The sequence below is a fragment of the Solanum tuberosum genome, unplaced genomic scaffold (genome assembly GCF_000226075.1).
Source record: "Solanum tuberosum cultivar DM 1-3 516 R44 unplaced genomic scaffold, SolTub_3.0 scf00315, whole genome shotgun sequence".
Lineage (NCBI taxonomy): Eukaryota > Viridiplantae > Streptophyta > Magnoliopsida > Solanales > Solanaceae > Solanum > Solanum tuberosum.
In genome coordinates, this window is record NW_006239239.1 from 584,603 (window position 1) to 604,239 (window position 19,637).

A 19,637-nucleotide genomic window follows, 5' to 3' on the forward strand; every position below is an offset into this window, starting at 1 on the left:
TCTCTTACTTTTTGATTTATTTTAATTTTATTACTTTAATTTTAATTTCATTTTATATTCTGCTTCATCTTCCACACCTGCTTTCAAGCTATCCCTCCCTTCATTTTCTTTCTTTCTTTCTTTCTTCTTCACCTCCTACCCTCACCTCACCTCACCCACGTCAAGTTGAGCCCCTCCATTTTCTTTCTTTCTTCTTCTTCTTCTTCTTTGGTCAAATTAATTTCTTTTCAAAATTATACTATTTTCTAGACTTTGTTGAGTTATTGATAACAAAACTAATTATTTTTCTAAGAAAAATCAAAATTTTGAAGGTATCATCAATTAATTTATCTCATTTTCATATAACTTCAAAACTAGAAATGATAATTTTAAAAGAATCAGAATTCTCCAAAAATTTAAAAAGTTTAATTGAATTTGGATAAAATAACTAAATAATACCTACTAATCATCTTGAAATCTAATGGGTTTATCAATTGTTCGAAATGTAATAAATGTTTAGATATAATTTTAAAATTGAAGAAAGTTAAACTAATAGTAGTAAAAAGGGGAGGCGGAGTTGCGGTAAAGAGTGACATTGAAAGTGAGAAGCTACAATGAAGATGACAATGAATTTTTGAAGAAGAAGGAAGAAAGAAAAAGAAAAAAAAAATAAGGAAAAAAATTTAAAATAATAAGAAAAACAAGAAAATATATTTTATAGCAATATACTTGTAAAAATAAAATTATATTCGTTTTTTAAATTTGTTCACGCTCTTTAAGAGAGTGCATACACATGCACTCTCCATGCCAGGTGGACAAAAAATAATGTAATAATATCAGTTCAGGATTGTTTAGGGGGGTAATAAGACGCTTGCATAGTTTAGGTGTCTTTTTGAAAATTCGGGACAACTTCAGATGTAACTTTATGTCTTTTCTCATATTTTATTTGTTTTACCTTTTAAATTTATGTATAACTAATACATAAAAATCTATGGTATTAGTAATATAAAAAGTTTTAATACATGCATTAACATGGTTAAAGATACAGTTGTTCATTAAAACCCTTTTTCACATTCTTGTCATTATATTTGTGAAGAATATTTTTGTAAAGAAGTAATTTCCATTAGAAGTTATGTAATGCATGTTATTTTTATTTCACATAACTAAATACAATATAAGAAATATGATCAGCATTACTAATACATCATTTTTAACATTATTTTTTAGGTTTTCAACCAAACAACCTCAAATGAAAAGAGAGACTACTTATTAAAGTGTTTTCGAGATCTTAATAGGTCAATTGGTTGATTACTTCTACTTTTATTTTGTTGGTGTGAATTTGATTCGTAATTCTTTCTCCTAGTGGATGTAATTTTTTTTTTAAAAAAAAATTGTTTGGATATAGATTTAATTGAAACTTAATTTTGAAATTAAAAAGATAATAGGGTGAAACAGAAGATTCAGTTAGAATTATGTTATGAATCGAGAACACATTCACAAATGATATAATAGGGTTTGTATTTTGTTTCTTATAATGATGACATCTAGCACCTAATCTCAATCAATTAAGCTACGTTCACACGTACCAATTGTAGCAAACACTAAAGCTAATTGGTTCACACTGACCCAAAAAGAAAAAAAAAGATTCCTAACAAACACCACATTAAGCCTTCAATTGTTGCTCCAATTCCAACGTGCTAGCTAGAATTAGGATTAGTTGAAAATTATGCGATACACCAACTTATGACTTATGAGTAAGTGCTTAATTGCTTGCTCAATTTTTACTTTTTTATTTATCTCTTTTTATTTGTTAACAATTATTTTTTTACCTATTGTATCCTTAGTTAATTAAATTTGAAAAAGATAGAACTTTTTGAAAATCTTAAATTTTTAATTCATCCACTTCATATTTAATAAGAGTAAAATGTTAAATTCAGTATGTCAATTATTGTTTTCTTAATAGGTGTGTCAATTAAAAAGTTGACAAGTAATTAAGAACCCATGGAGTATCTTTCTTTCACAATTAAAAATGACATAATATATAACTGTATCTTTTAATTCGAATTTATTATGCCCTTCAATTTTGATGTGCATAAATAAGCATTTAAATTTGTATAAATTAAAATTAAATAAGTAGACACATACATCTTACGCGTCATAATACATGTAAGACAGTATGTATGACTTGAAGGACATATATGCCTACTCGTTCATTTTATACAAGTTTAAGTTTTACTTGTACACACTCAAAATTTAAGAGTATAAATGTCAACAAAAAATAAATTAAATGACACAGTTATATATTATGTCAACAAGAAGTTATTGAAGATCTAATAAATAAATAATTAACAGTATATTAAAAAACCTATTATTTTTACTATACGAAATTTCTACTCTGCTCACTTGCCAGATGAGTGATGAATACTTTAGCTTCATAACTACTTTTATATGTTCACATAAATGGTTGAATTATAATATATAGTATATATATATATTTAAAGGTTCCTTCATATAATAATCTTTTCAAAAGAATGTCGGCATTTCCCTTCTTGTTTACTTTTCAAAGTCTTCCTGGAGTACTACTGTCTGTCCATATTGACAGCTTCCTATCAAAGGTCCCCCACCTTGTCATTTTCCTCTTTTAGATTTTAAAATATAAAAGCAATCAATTTCTGATACTTCATTGATCATTCTAGGTTTTGCTCTTTTGACTTCAATAAAAAAGCTCTTTTATCAATATTATTGTTTCTTCTATAAACACATCTTACAACAATACCAACAATAATATATCAATGGAATTTCATAAGTATGAGTTTAAAAAGGTAGATAATAGATACTAGTGAACTATAAATGTACACATTATCACTATTCCGTAAATATAGAAAGATTATTTTTGGAGATCTTTGATTCAAGTACAACAAATTCAAGAATTAAAAAGAAGATAACAATGAAGAAACTACAAAAAACTATTAAGAGAAACAGTGCAAAAACCTATAAAAAAAACAAACAATAACAACAACTACAAAAGATTGTGATAAGTGAAACACAATACATAACAAATTGTGATTGTTTGCAACAAATTTTAAACATATGGAAATAAATAAACCACACAAATAAAATTTGAAGAAACATAATTTTATTCATCAAGATAGCGGGTACAATTCTGTTCCTCCCTTGATTCTCCTCTCCTAAGATTTATCCATGATTCGAGGGCCGTTAGTGCCGTATTTCTCGAATTAGGATGATTTAGATTTGACCTCTATAAGAATATTCCATGTCTTTTGTGGAATATATCGAGGTCTTGATCTCTATATGGAATTTTTGAGATCGCCTTTTAAGAGAATTTAGTACCCTTTATATAGGTATAAATTAGGGTTTAAGGTTGAGTAGCCTCCAAGAATCATAGTTTGAGTTGAACACAATTAGTAGAGTCCCAACTCGAATTGAACACATCTTGTAGAGTCCCACAAAATTTCAATGTCTACAAATGACCCTGCTTCAAGGCTTGTCGGAGTGTAGACTTGATGAAACTTAAAGACGAGGCTTGAAGTACTCATTCTTCCACCTTTGCAACTTCAAATTTTCAGATTTGATTTAAGAGAGAAGAGATGAAGGGCAGATTTGGTCCCACTGGGCGTGCCAATTTGTTTACAACAAATTTTAAACATATAGAAAATAAATAAACCACACAAATAAAATTTGAAGAAACATAATTTTATTCATCAAGATAGCGGGTACAATTCTGTTCCTCCCTTGATTCTCCTCTCCTAAGATTTATCCATGATTCGAGGGCCATTAGTGCCGTATTTCTCGAATTAGGATGATTTAGATTTGACCTCTATAAGAATATTCCATGTCTTTTGTGGAATATATCGAGATCTTGATCTCTTTATGGAATTTTTGAGATCGCCTTTTAAGGGAATTTAGTACCCTTTATATAGGCATAAACTAGGGTTTAAGGTTGAGTAGCCTCCAAGAATCATAATTTGAGTTGAACACAATTAGTAGAGTCCCAACTCGAATTGAACACATCTTGTAGAGTCCCACAAAATTTCAATGTCTACAGTGATATCAAAAGAAAGGATTACAAGAATACGACTTATACAATGACAAACACCAACAAACTTAAACCCTTGAAAAGCAAGACAACACGTACTCTAGTACCTATTAACATTCTACCCTAATACACGTTCTCTACACCGTTCTATCTATAGTCATGTCCTTGACAATCTTAAGCTGCAACATGTCTTGCCTAATAACCTCTTTCAAATACTTCTTCACCCTACCTCTACCTCTGCTTATACCTATTATATCCAACACCTCGCACCTCTTCACTAGGATGCATGCACATTTGCTCTTCACATGTCTAAATCATTTCAATCTCGCTTTTCTCATCTTTTCCACAATAGAGGTCACTTCCACTTTATCTAAGATATCTTCATAATTCATAATCTTATTGAATCTAGTACACTCACACATCCACCTCAGCATCCTCATTTCTTCAATATGGATTTTTGACTAGCTAGCATTCCACCTCATACAACAAAGTCGGTCTAACCACCACTTTGCAGAACGTAACTTTAAATTTTGGTGATACATTTTTGTTGGTCTTTTTGAGCATTTTAATATTTATTTATTATTAAAATAGTCTCATAATTGTGTCCTAGGCTTAATTGCATTTCAGCCTTAGTGAATGTGCAGAGAACGTTGGAAATTATGACATTTCTTTTGTTGTCCGTTAGTGGACTTTTCTTATGCCTAATTACTCACTTTGGTTACTCACTGTGCCTGTGTTTTATTGCTCATTATTTGGTGGTTACAAAACGTTCAACTTGAGGTTGCCGTTAGTGGCAGAAGGTGGTCTACTATGACCACTAATTCTTTTCATTACTCCTCCATTATTCTTTGTAACCTATGTAGCCTTTAGGCCATTTATCTTCACTATTTACTACCCCATTATCTTCCTATTCATTTTTAGGAAAACTTCTTGTACTATAAATAGTGGTGGTCTTCATTTGGATTGTTACACACAACATATAAGAAAAATATAGAGTGAAAGAGTTAGTAAAAAAGAGAGTTCTTATTAGTTGAAGGGAGGTGTTCTTTTTGTGGAGCTTTGGACTCAACTCTTGTCCAGAGTTGTTGATTTATATTTTGTGATTAGGCTGTTGTATCCTGGAGGGGACAAGTCAAGAAGGACTACTGCTGGACCGATGAAAACATTTGCTGCAGTGGGCTTGAATCTCCTTAAAGAGAGCGAGATATTCGCGCCTCAGCCTGAAGAGATTTATTTTCTTCATATTTATTTTCAATTGTAATCTTGTATTTTTGTTATCTTATAAGTTTTCTCTAACAATTTTAAGGAGATTCACCATGGCTACAATTGAAAAAACCGCGGATGTCAAGATGGGAGACCTTAACAAGCCATTTTAATTCAATGGTAACCATTTTAAGAGATGGAAGGGTAAAACACTTTTCTACTTTAGTCTTCTCAATGTTTCTTATGTGTTAACTGAGAAGAATCCTAATAAAGTAGAGATCACCTCTATGAATGATGATGAAACTATTTCTCATCTAGAGAAAGTGGAAAAGTACGATGGTGATTCCTATAAGTGCCGGTATTATATTCTTAATTGTCTATCTGATAATTTTTATGATTATTATGATAGAACTTACTCTAGTGCAAAGAAAATTTGAAAAGTATTATGATAGAACTTACTCTAGTGCAAAGAAAATTTGGAAAGCATTGCAGAGTAAGTATGACACCGAAGAGGCACGAGCGAAAATAATATGCGGCCAGTAGATTTTTTCGTTTCCAAATGGTGGACAACAAATCAGTGGTAGACCAAGCTCAAGACTTTATAATGATTGTTGGAGAGCTAAGGTCCGAGGAGGTAAAAATTGGAGATAACCTTATTGTTTGTGGCATAGTAGATAAGCTTCCACCTTCTTGGAAGGAATTTCAAAAAAACTATGCGCCACAAACAAAAGGAAACCTCCCTTGAAACCTTGATAATGAAAAATCCGCATGGAAGAAGAGGCTAGAGATAAAGATGCACTTTTACAAACAGAAGAGAGCAACATCACAACGAAGGTAAAATTAATTACTTTAAATAATGCTACTCCTGAAACTCACAAAAATACTTCTTTGAAGCCTAAGAAGAAAAAAATCAAGAAAAATAATGGTAGACCTCCCAAGAAAAATAATGGTGAAAATATCCAAGCACAAAATCAACAAGTTCAAGACAATGAGCCATCCTTTGTTTGTGGCAAGAGTGGGCATATTGCTCGATTTTGCAGATTCCGGAAACGTGGTCCTAACCCTCAGGAAAACGTTACCGAAGAACCTTTTGTGGCAGTGATTACCGACATAAACATGGTTGAGAATGTTGATGGATGGTGGGCAGATTCTGGTGCAAATTGTTATGTCTGTTATGACAAAGACTGGATTAAGAAATGTACTCATTTTGAGGAGTCCAAAACCATCATGCTTGGTGATGCTCACACTACTCAAGTGCTTGGAAAGGGAGATGTCGAATTGTGTTTTACTTCTGGAAGGGTATTAACTTTGAAAAATGTACTTTATACTCCTTCTATGAGGAAAAAATTGATGTCTAGTTTTCTTCATAATAAAGTAGGCTTTAAACAGATTATTGAATCTGATCGATATGTAATAGTGAAGAAGGGTATTTTTGTGGGGAAGGGGTATGCATGTGATGGGATGTTCAAATTGAATGTTGAAATGAATAAAACTTCTACTTATGTTTACATGCTTTCTTCTAACAATTTTTGGCATGCTCGTTTGTGTCATATTAATGACCGTTATGTTGGAATCATGAGTAGTTTAGGATTAATTCCAATGATTAAAAAGAATTTTGAAAAGTGTGAGGCTTGTAGTAAAGCCAAGATCACTAAAAGGCCTCATTTTCAAGTTGAAAGAAAAACTGATTTGTTAGAATTAGTTCATACTGATATTTGTGAACTTGGTGGAATTTTAACTCGTGGAGGTAATAGATATTTTATCACTTTCATTGATGATTTTTCTAAGTTTACATATGTTTACTTGATGAAAAATAAAAGTGATGCTTTTGAAAACTTTAAAGTTTATCTCCATGAAGTTGAAAATCAGTTTGGAAGAAAAATAAAAAGAATTAGAAGTGATAGAGGCCGTGAATATGAGTCAAATGAGTTTAATTCTTTTGTTAAATCATTGAAAATAATTCATGAAACTACTCCTCCTTACTCTCATTCATCTAAAGGAGTAGCGGAAAGGAAAAATAGAACTTTGGTTGAATTGACAAATGCCATGCTTATTGAGTCACATGCACCTTTAAATTTTTGGGGTGAAGCTATTTCCACTTCTTGTTATGTGTTGAATCGTGTGCCTCATAAAAAGTCTAAATGACACCTTTTGAATTGTGGAAAGGTTACAAGCCAAGTTTGGGATATCTAAGACTTTGGGGTTGTCTAGCCTTTGTGAGGCTAATGGATCCCAAGATTACAAAGTTGGGTAAGAAAGTTACTACTTGTGCTTTTCTTGGTTATGCTTCAAATAGTACAGCCTATAGATTTTTTAATCTTGAAGATAAAATTGTGATAGAATCGGGTGATGCTATTTTTCATGAGAATAAATTTCCTTTTGATTCTAAAAATAGTGGGGTCAAAGGATTGAACAAAATATTTTGTCACTACCTAGTTCTTCTACTTCTACTTTGAAAAATAAAGAAGTTGATGATTTTGAGTTAAGAAGAAGTAAAAGAACTAGAGTAGAAAAAGATTTTGGCCCTGACTTTTATGTGTTTAATGTTGGAGATGACCCTCTTACTTTGAAAGAAGCATTATCTTCACATGATTCTATTTTTTGGAAAGAGGCTGTAAATGATGAAATGGAATCACTAATTTCTAATAAAACTTGGAAGTTAGTTGATTTACCACCGGGTTGTAAAACTATTGGTTGCAAATGGGTCTTAAGAAAAAAGTTGAAACCGGATGGATCTATTGATAAATATAAGGCTAGGCTAGTTGTAAAAGGTTTTAAACAACTAGAAGGCCTAGAATTTTTTGATACTTTTTCTCCGATAACAAGAATTACATCTATAAGACTTTTAATTGCTATGGCTGGCATTTTTATATATCAAATTCATCAAATGGATGTAAAAACTGCTTTTTTAAATGGAGACCTAAATGAGGAAATTTATATGGATCAACCCGAGTCTTTTGTTGAAGCAGGCCAAGAAAGCAAAGTATGTAAACTTACTAAATCCCTATATGGTTTGAAACAGGCACCTAAGCAATGGCATGAAAAGTTTGATTCCTGCATGATTGAGAATGGTTTTAAAACAAATGAGTGTGATAAGTGCATATATCATAAGTCTTGGAATAATTCACATGTGATTATTTGTCTATATGTTGATGATTTGTTGATCTTTGGCTCTAACATGAATGTTATTGATGAAGCTAAGAATATTCTTAGAAGCCATTTTGATATGAAAGATCTTGGTGAGGCAAATGTTATTCTTGGAATAAAAATTACAAGAACATGTGATGGAATTTTCCTTAACCAGTCACATTATGTTGAGAGAATTTTGAAAAAATATAGCTTTCTTGATTGCAAGCATGTTGCTATTCCTTTTGATTCAAGTGTTCACTTATTTCCTGTTGAAAGTGAAAATGATGTAATAAGTCAAAAGGAATATGCTAGCATAATCGGAAGTTTGAGGTATGTGACTGATTGTACTAGGCCTGATATTGCATATGCAGTAGGAGTACTTGGCAGGTTTACAAGCAAGCCAGGTAATGAACATTGGCATGCTGTAACAAGAGTTATGAGATATTTAATTGGAACGAAAAATTGTGGTTTGTTCTATAAAAAATATCCTGCTGTACTTGAAGGCTTTTGTGATGCAGATTGGAACACTTTATCAGGTGATTCATGTTCTACCACTGGTTGTGTCTTTACTTTAGGTGGTGGTGCTGTTTGTTGGAGATCAAAAAAGCAAACGATAATTGCTAACTCTACCATGGAGGCTGAACTAATTGCTTTAGCTTCAGCTAGTGAGGAAGCGAATTGGTTAAGAGATTTATTATTTCAAATACCTTATTTTGAAAAACCAATTCCTCTTATTTTAATTCTTTGTGATAGCATCGTTGCGATTGGTAGAGTTCAAAACCGTTATTACAATGGTAAATCCAGACCTATAAGGAGGAAACACAGTAATGTAAGATCATATTTGACAAATGGTACCATTAATATTGATTATGTCAAATCCTGTGATAATCTTGCAGATCCTCTTACTAAGGCCTTAGCAAGAGAAAAGGTCTGGAGCACATCGAAGGGGATGAGATTGAAGCCTACAAATCCTTGAGTCATATATAGAAAAAACCCAACCTGGGGACTAGAGATCCTATAACCAGGTTCAAAGGGAAAAACTAATCATATGATGACTTGTTGTGAAAAGTGCACTATCTTTTTATTTCCCTTCCTATGATGTGAGTGCATTGTTTTATGTAGTTTGTGAAGGTTGAGTTGATAAAACTCTTAATGAATATTTGTAACCCGTATGAGTGGAGTGTTAAGCTTATAGGAGCACTCTCGACAGATTTCACCTATGTGATGTGTGGAAGTAGGTCGCTTCCTATGAGAATTGGGCTTATTCTCAAAAGCACTCATGAAACCGGGATAGCACATGGCCATAACGTGCTGGCTTTAAAACTCATGTCAACACCTTGATTATTATGTGTGAGCAGTGATATTTTATTTCCCTTAAGCAGTCATAGTTCAAGTCTGAGACCACTACGACTCTGGAGTAAAAAGTTACCGTTTCACTAAGTGGAGGTTCAATGCAGAGCACACCTTCATTATGCATAGTAGTCTTCCTTCAGCTGATAGACTCTCTTGATTAATATTAAAATGAGTGGGGAATTGTTGGTCTTTTTGAGCATCTTAATATTTATTTATTATTAAAATAGTCTCATAATTGTGTCCTAGGCTTAATTGCATTTCAGCCTTAGTGAATGTGCAGAGAATGTTGGAAATTATGGCATTTCTTTTGTTGTCCGTTAGTGGACTTTTCTTATGCCTAATTACTCACTTTGGTTACTCAGTGTGCATGTGTTTTATTGCTCATTATTTGGTGGTTACAAAACGTTCAACTTGAGGTTGCCGTTAGTGGCAGAAGGTGGTCCACTATGACCACTAATTCTTTTCGTTACTCCTCCATTATTCTTTGTAACCTATGTAACCTTTAGGCCATTTATCTTCACTATTTACTACCCCATTATCTTCCTATTCATTTTTAGGAAGACTTCTTGTACTATAAATAGTGGTGGTCTTCATTTGGTTTGTTACACACAACATATAAGAAAAATATAGAGTGAAAGAGTTAGTAAAAAAGAGAGTTTTTATTAGTTGAGGGAGGTGTTCTTTTTGTGGAGCTTTGGACTCAACTCTTGTCCAGAGTTGTTGAGTTATATTTTGTGATTAGGTTGTTGTATCTTGGAGGGGACAAGTCAAGAAGGACTACTGCTGGACCGGTGAAAACATTTGCTGCAGTGGGCTTGAATCTCCTTAAAGAGAGCGAGATATACGCGCCTCAGCTTGAAGAGATTTATTTTCTTCATATTTATTTTCAATTGTAATCTTGTATTTTTGTTATCTTGTAAGTTTTCTCTAACAATCATCATACAAGACTCTGGAGGCTTGCATCACTTCATTCACGCTGCACTAATATGATGTTTGATATTATCATCGATGTCCTCACTTTTCTGGATTACAGACCCAAGATACTTGAAACTATCTTTCTAGGGGATGACTTGTATGTCAAATCTCACTTACACGTCTACTTCATGCATTGCATCACTGAATTCGTACTCCAAATACTCATATCTTGTTTGTTCTCATCTAGTCTGGTCACTCTTCCCTAAACGTCCTACTAATAGCACGTTTAACCTCTTCAACCTTAATACACCTACAATACTCAAAATCTCAATATTTTCCAAAGTGCTCCAAATTACCTAGCATAATATTTATGTCCCCTTCTTCATTCAATAGTTTGTGGAAGTAAGCTTGCAATCTTCACTTAATAAAGGCCTCTTCTATCGACGCCTTATCTTCCTCATCCATGATCCTAAGTAATAAGTTTAACTCATAATCCATAGACAATGAAAATAAATTTTGCTTTATAGGTATCCGTTTATGATAATAGAATTACTAACTTGAAATTTAAAGCAAGAAAAACGTTGATTAAACTACACCTAGGGATGACAATGGGGCAGGGAGGATGTGGGGCGGTGTGGTTTAAGACTATGTGGGGGGCGGGTTTAAGGTTGAGCGGAGCGGGATGCATGCAGATCGAAGTGAGTTTTCTTAAAACTAATGTGGGGTGGAACGGGTTGTGAGTATATGTGATTTTATGTTGAGCAACTTTCACATATAGTAAACAAAAAAAATCATATTTGTATGCTATAGCACAATTTGCATAATTGCGCTTCATAGCAAACATATATATGTATAATTCGCTATACATATACAATTGAAATCTATGTCTATTTCGCTATACATATATACAAAAAGAAGCAATTGTATAATTCGTTGGCTCCTCTTCAGATTTGTATAATTTCACTAGCAGGCCATTTGTATAAATTGTTGTTAGCCTCTCGTTTGTATAAATCGTTGACAAAAATATTTGTATATAAAAAATTGCTCTCTCTCACTTTATACAAACATAAATTATACGTTATATTTGTATAATCTGTGTTTGTATAAAACGAGAAAAAAGAGAGAGGCAAAAGAGAACTGGGCAGGGAAATATTTGTATTGTATAATTATAAGTGTATAAGACGAATATATATGTATTTGCATGTGTATATACAATTTTCTTTCGCTTTTATACAAACATAAATTTTACACTATATTGTATAATCTGTGTTTGTATAAAACGAGAAAGAGAGAAAGGCAAAAGAGAATTGGGCATGGAAATATTTTTATTGTATAATTATACGTGTATAGGACGAATATATATGTATTTGTATGTGTATATACAATTTTCTCTCGCTTTATACAAATAGAAACGCAATTTATACAATTCTGTTGTATAAAGCGAAAGAGGCGAGCATAGAGGGAGCGAGCGAGAAAGGGAGAGTGGCGAGCCAGAATTTGGAGGGAGAGAGGCGACTGGCAAACGTTTGCTACGGGGCGCAATTAAATCAAACAGTAGCCATTCCATTTATTTTAGATTATAAGTTTGTCATTCTATACAATTATCCCTTTTATGTTGGTTCAAACTTAATTTTAACTTTTTACATGAGTGATAGACCAATATTTATTAAGATAATTTCTTTAAAGCTACTAAAGCATTCAAGATAGTAAATGAAAAGGGTTCAATAAAAAAGAATACAATTTCTTACATGTTCCACAATTAACCTCTAAGAAATAAATTTTTAAGTCACTATCCTATTAAATTAATGCAACTTAATGAAAAAATGATTATATTTTTAGTATCAACTTAACTAGAAAAAGAAAATACTAAAAAATTTATGCGGGACAAGGTTCATGCATTGTCATCCCTAACTACACCAATTTCATAATAAGTTGAGATACATAAAAAATAGAGTAATACATATCGTGTTTAGGTGAATAATGCAACCCATAATATTATATCACCTTCATCGTGAGCAAATTATAGGTGAGAATTGTTCTCGACCCAACAGGAAAAGGAATGCCATTTTGATTAAGAGCAAACAAAAGCAGTGGAGAAAAGAAGCTACAGGGGTGTAAAAGAAAGTGGGAAGCTCGTAAAAAGAAAACGGGAAGTGGCTTTCAGAAACTCTTCCTAAAATGAGGACAGAGACTTGTTGATCATTCATCCATTCTCTTAGGAGTTGTAGAATTTTATATCATCATTATCTATAAAATACATTTTTTCATAAAGTATTTTCTCTCATCAACCAAACACCGCACCAAAAAACATTTTGTTTAGAAGATATATTATTCATGGAAAATGACTTCCCTCATAATACACCATGTTGATGCTTTTACAAACAAAAGAAAATAGCAACTGTCTGCTAGCTTCCACAAAAAAAAAGGAACTTCTGTTTTATTAACCAATGATTCAAGCATTTGTGTCCACCACCTCCAGTAAACAGGTATAGAAGATCCACAAAGAAAACAGGGATGGTAGAGTAGCACATGTTCAGTTTTAAAACTTTGCATGTATTGATCAATAACCAAAATGAGCTTCTGGAAGCCAGACCCTACTTTGACTGTGAGTTGCCCGATGAAATTGCTGGTTCATCCTTCTTTGAACCAGCATCCAATTTGCCAGAAGTAACCGCCCCCATTGTATTATAGAATTCCTCAGGGAGAGGGCCAGGACGGTGCAGTGGAATGTGTTTTGGTACTGGAGCATCATTTTCAATGACTTCACATTCATAATCATCAGGAATACCCCAAGGTTTCCACTCTGCATAACAAAATAACTTTTTAAAATTAAACTTCCATAATCCATACCCCTCTGCATTACAATGTTAGCGATTCAAAGCTTTAAAGGGAAGTATAATAACAAATATCTTTAGCAGCTCCAATTGACAAAAGAACTTCAACTCAAGGAATTGATAAAGTTGGTCAAATTTTGCTGTCAGAATCTTATATCAAGTCACTCCCAATTACCCAGTCAGAATCTTATATTAAATGCCCAACTGCTTCCTCGATTGTCTTAATTTTCAAGGAGCAACAGAACTAGGAGAGTTCAGACCAATAAGTCTATTTGGCAAAGGCAAAGATCTTCGATCAAAGGAAAATGGTGATAGAGAAAATAATCATAGGTACTCAAAATGCACTCAGCCAAGGAAGACAAATACTATATGCTTTACTTGTCACTTGTCACACATGAGACGTTAAACTCAAAGATGAGAAAAAAGGAGGGGAGTTGTGTGCAATTTGGACTTGTAGAAAGCCTATGACTATGTAAATCGGTATTTCCTAATAAAGACTATGCAATGAATGGGCTATGGGAAGATATGGATAAAAGTTTGTATATCTACCATCGGTCTTCCAACCTCATAAACAGATCCCCATAATGTTTCTTCCCTTTACAGAGACGACTGAAACGAAGTGATCACCTATCACACTTTTGGTTTTCATTGGTGATGAAAGTTCTAAGCAGAATGAAATGTATGTGGAATTGGGAAAAGCTTCCAAATTGGTAGTGTATGTAAATATAATAGAGATTTCCCACAGTGTATATGCAGGTGATGCTCTCACTCTAAGCGGACAGACGAATGTAAAAGAAAGTATCTTGGAGTGGTGCAGTTCATATTTGAAGCAGTCTCTGGCCTGCATTTTAATTTGGCTAAATGTAGTTCCAATGAGGTTAGAGATACTATTCAAGATCTGTAAAGAATGGTGCTGTGTTAATGATGAGTTTGATGAAAATTACCTTTCTGGAAAGCAGTGTAAGTACGGCATAGTTTTACTGCAAGTTTGGACCAAAACTATCTTCCCTAAAAACACTACTTATACGTAGGAAGAATAAATTGTGTGTTGGATGGATTATTTGTATACTTAAATGTCACTATTATACCAGCCATCTAGCGTGGAGAAGCAAGCAGCTAGACAAAAATGAAAGGAAACTGTTTAAATCATTTTTCAAAGACACAAGATGCATCTGGTGAAATGGTCATCAGTAATTAAATCTAAAGGGAACGGGAAACTATGGTGAAGACATTGGGGGCACAAAAGAAAAATTTACTTTTCAAATAGTTAAGGAGGTTTCAAAGTGAGGAAGAGCAGTGGAAAATATAATCTGAACAAAGCAAGGCATGTAGAGCCAATTGTGCACTAAATAGAGGCAGGCATAAAACCGAAAAACCAATAAAAAATTCCGGGTTTTAGGTGCATTCGGCCAGTTCACAGTATATGTTTTTCATAATTTCGTTTTCATGCGTTTGGTTTTCAGTTTTTTTATATTTCAAAACCATCCTTTGGTGCTTCCAACTTTCAGCCCAAAACCAAATGCCAACACCGAAACCCAAATCCATAATACTCCTAGGGTCCATTCCATAGTGCTAATCATGAACAAAATCAGAAATGCGGCATTGAAGAAGGTGAAGTAAAAGAAAGATTCATAGGACGAGAGTTCATCATCTGCCATTTTGAGAGTATTTCAGGTTCTTTCGTTATTTACCCTTAGAGAATGGACTCAGTTTCTTCTTTAGCATTTCTCAAATTCTTTTGAAAGCCTCTATTCGTCCTTAAAGAAAGTGGAAAAAGATTCAAGGTGTGGGCATTTGGGTATTCAAGAAAAACACGCTCAGTGCTTTGTGCCTCTGCTACCAATGACCAAAGACACTACCTTACCAGTTGCCGATACTCCTAGTCGCTGCTTCATTTTCCAATTTTTAAATTCTAAGACCCATTTATGGTCAAGAAAATGCTTGATTCGACAGGCCTAAAACCAATTAAACTGAACCGGACATGGAAAAAACAAACCAAATGTTATCAAAACGAACCGAAGCGACCGATGTCCACCCCAAAACTTGACCAATAATAACATCCTATGGAGTGGCACCATGAAAACAAATCAGTTATTATCTGGGCGAACCATAACTAGGTAAAACTGAAAGTAGGAAATAGCAAAAGGCAGGAGTATGGCAGGACATGAATGGAACAGTCAACATGGACGAAGTTGTTTCCTGATATGTAGTCTTGTTTTAAATAATGGAGCCACATTTGCAGAATGCAGAAATGGAATGGATAAAGCATAAAACTCAGAAGAAACTTTCAAGACAAAGGTGGGAACTGGGAAGGTTGATACAAAATTTGAGTAAACAGGTGGGCTAAGATAATTGACTTCAGACTTAGTTACTATGTGTTTGGGGGCAAGGCAAGAGGACAGATTCACAGTGAGTTCCTGCGGAAAGGGCCTAATAATGCATGGATAAAGAAAGAATCTGGAACACAAAAGCACCCCCTAAGGAGGCTTGCTTAGGTTGGATAACCATGAACAAAATTGCTTAACTCAAGACAGTCTGCAGAAGAGAGGATTCACCTTATGCAGTAGATGTATATTCGAAATTTCGAACTGGCAATAGGTGTTATATGTTTGAAAATGTCTAAGAGAACCAAAATAATTGTTTTTGCATTGAACTCAAATTTGACGGGTACGGTGTAACTTAAACTTTTTGGGTACAACAGTGTAATGCGGAACCCCTGAAGAAGTTTCTACTCAGTTGAGAGGGACAAAGGATCACATAGCAGATAAAAACCTTGTATAAGACAGTTCCTATGTGTAATTGTTGGACAGTGTGGCAGGAGAAAAATGAAGACGCTTGAAGGAAGTGCAACAACAACTTTCTGTTTCAGATACAGAAGCTTGCAGTTTTTGAAATTTTGGTGGTACATGAGAAATGTATATGATTTTGATGCTATGTTGGATTTGCTAGACTTTTGGCATATTCAAAAGAGACTGTATCCAACTTATTCTGCAAAGCTTTTAGTACACCTACTTGGTGCTATTATTATTAATAAAAGTATTTAATAAAATTTTTAATTCACATAAAAAGTAAAACTCCCTTCAATAGTTGACCACCACATCCTCACTCTGAGTTTTTGGCTAAAATCATTCCTGAAGTATGACCTAAACTTAAAGTACATCCTTGTGTTATATAAAGTGAATAAAAAACATCCTTGAACTATCCAAAAAGTTAGCAAGATTCATCCTTCTGTCTATTTTTTTAAAGAAACTCACGCCACCAACAAAAAATGTGTCAAGTTGAATGAATATATGTACACATGGTTAAGCTAGTCAAGTTAAGTGAATTTTTTTATTTTTAGAAATTGAGGGTTTAAATCATATTTAGACAAAATATATTCAAATTCTAAATATTCTTTGTAAAAATATGGCCAAAATACTACTCCAATTTCAAAATTTTTCGAATACAGTAATTATTTTTTTATTTTTCATAACTAAACGCCTACGTAATTTCACTAAATTTCCAGCATTTCTGTGCATTGTATAAAATGCGAATTGCATTGTATATATAGTACATACGCCCTAAATATTTTATTAAAAAAAATCCCTAAATAGTTGGACGTAAAGCTTTTCTTCTCTCTCTAGGTTCCATTTCTTTGATCTTCTCTGCTTTTTTTTTTTAATTTCCTTTACCTTACCATTGAAACCTACTGTATAAATATTTCAAAACTTCTGTATTGTTGCAAGTCAATTTACTTGATGATGCAAAAAACATATAAACTAACAACACACAAAATTTAAAATCCGAGAATGGAAGATTCATTTCCAATCCATATCCTTATTCTTTTTAGGCAACTTTGATATTCTCGTCGTGGCCAAGACATGACCAAATTGATTTTTTTTATTGGTTCAATTAGTTTCTTAATAAAAATAAATTGAAGGATGATTCTTGTTATTTTTTGGATAGTATAAAAATGTTTTTTGCTCACTTAGATAATATAAGAATGTACATTAGATTTGAGTCATAGTTGAGGAATGATTTCAGCCAATAACTCTCCTCACTCTCCAATCTTTTTATTCTTTTCAACATGTCAAAAAGAAATAAACACAAATTTTAGACAGAATTTGAAGGAAAGAGAGCATATAATCTGTTTAGCACATAAGTAGTTCTATCTCTGCAGGGAAGGACAAAGGATTTCTTATTTCAAGAAAATTTAACTCTATAGAAGATGAAGTGGCTAGATTTCTGGCCTTCCAGATCCAGTTACAATGTGAGAATTCCAACAATATTTTTCCAGAAGAAGCTGCTAATCTATCAGGTTGGTTTCCAGATTCCGGAGTGTAATCATAGTGGTTTGTTTCAATAACTTTCTCAAGGAATAAAGAAAGGGAAAATATGACAAACAAGGAAACATTGATCCAATGAAGGCCTGCCAGGAAGTGTGAGCAAGGTAGATGTCTATGGCAGGGGATTTTCCAAAAGAAGGAAGAGGTTGATGATATTGGATAAAAAGGCAGTGAGCATTGATGATAGAACAATCACTTAGCACTTGCATATTTTTGTAAGGTTGCCTTACTATAACAAAATCATACTTATGTCGGGACACAATTCTGAAGGAGTCTGTCTTATTCAAGGTAATTGTGTGATATGCTGCATTTGCCTAATGCATATTAAATAGTAACCTAATGAATCACACCATATTCTAACACTCATCATTTTGTAAAAAACTAATTCCAAGGAACTTCCAAATACTCATAGAAAAGAGAACAAACGCAGGGAGAAAGCTATGTTATTGGGAGAAGGGATTGACTCTTTGTTCTCTCCCACTACTGATCCTTAATGAGTTCTTAAGTAGAGTGAACCTTTACAAGAAATTGTCAGTTTGGAAATGCATTCATACATTGTTGAAAAAGAAAGGATCAATCTGATCGGGAATGTAATCTTTTAACCAAGCGGCACAGTGCTCCATTTAGCACGCCAGTTTACTCACTACTTCACTAGTTGAAGGCTCGATAGGTACACATTTTACTTATCTTGAATAATGTTGCCCGAGATTTGTCCAAATTAATCAGCATTTCAATCACACTCATCTTATTAGGTTTTAGAGGACAGCATTCACTCTCATATAATATCATTGGTATCACAACCATTCTATAAAAGCAATTGTTTCCCTTCCGACAAATTTAAAACTTCAATTTTCCTTGCATCCGATCATTAATTCACAAAGCAGATACAATTTAGAAAAAAAAAAAACGAAGTGAAAAGGAAGAATTTAACGTAGAACTATACGAACCGTTCATGTGACCAATGAGCTTGAGTTCATCTTGGGCTTCTTCAATGAGCTCTTCAACCTGACCACAACCAAGCCGTTTCTCGATCATTTCAGATTCATGTTCCTCCACACAGACATTGAGGCGGTGGCGGGTGAAGCTTTCCACTGCCTTGCGGTATCCTTCGTCCTCAGGTACCGCCTTGATCTCTTCTAGGGTTTTCCGGTACAGATTTATCAGAACTTCCCTTGCATTTGGGACTACCTCCAAACCTACTATACCTGTTGTTTCCTTCACTTTCGCCATCATCATCAATGGCCTTGCTATCCTCCGGAGGAACATTTTTCTTCTCTGTCAGTTCCTATTCGATTCGACTTCCACAGATGTTTGCTCGAAGCTCGCAAGAATGGCGAAGGAAAATGATTTAACCGGTTGTAAGAGCAGACTTGATTAATTAAGATGTTGGACCTATAGTATTGGATCAGAAGAAATGGGCTTCCCCAACTTTCACAATATATTGGGCGTAGGATTTGTGAGGTTCATTGCCGCTTTTGCCTTTTATTTTGTGTTGGTCTTTTGACTACTGCCCCTGTAACTAAAATAAAAACGAATAGTTAAAAATATCTTTAAATTAAATTATCCTTGTCATGTCTTAATTTAGGGAGGCAATTGGTATTTGATAGTGCATTTGATTTTGAGTCGATTTTTGCCAAATAACTATGTTAGTAGTGTAATAACAACCACGAAATCAAAAAATAAACAAGTATATTTCAACCAAAAAATAGGCTTTGAAACAAAAATTAAATTTGAATTCATGATCAAAATTCAAAAGAATTGTAGTACATAAATTAGGACAAAGAAGTAATGGCGGACCATTTTGACAATCAACTTTCACTTAACACCTCAAATAGTGGAGTC

General features: G+C 33.5%; 1 protein-coding gene across 2 annotated transcripts; it reads right to left on the bottom strand.

Moving 5' to 3' along the window:
- Nucleotides 1-12,831: 12,831 nt before the first annotated feature.
- Nucleotides 12,832-19,219, bottom strand: LOC102579808 (probable NADH dehydrogenase [ubiquinone] 1 alpha subcomplex subunit 5, mitochondrial). Of its 2 annotated transcripts, XR_368324.2 has the most exons (3): nucleotides 18,743-19,219; nucleotides 13,181-13,439; nucleotides 12,832-13,109 (listed from the first exon to the last, which is right to left on the bottom strand). XR_368324.2 is itself a non-coding variant. In XM_006360129.2 (2 exons), the coding sequence occupies exons 1-2, from the start codon at nucleotides 19,059-19,061 to the stop codon at nucleotides 13,231-13,233; spliced, it is 528 nt and encodes a 175-aa protein (XP_006360191.1). In that variant the 5' UTR covers nucleotides 19,062-19,219; the 3' UTR covers nucleotides 12,832-13,230. The 2 variants fall into 2 exon arrangements, 1 of the variants encoding a protein (XP_006360191.1); XM_006360129.2 differs by having other exon boundaries at nucleotides 12,832-13,439.
- Between the last annotated feature and the right edge of the window lie 418 nt (nucleotides 19,220-19,637).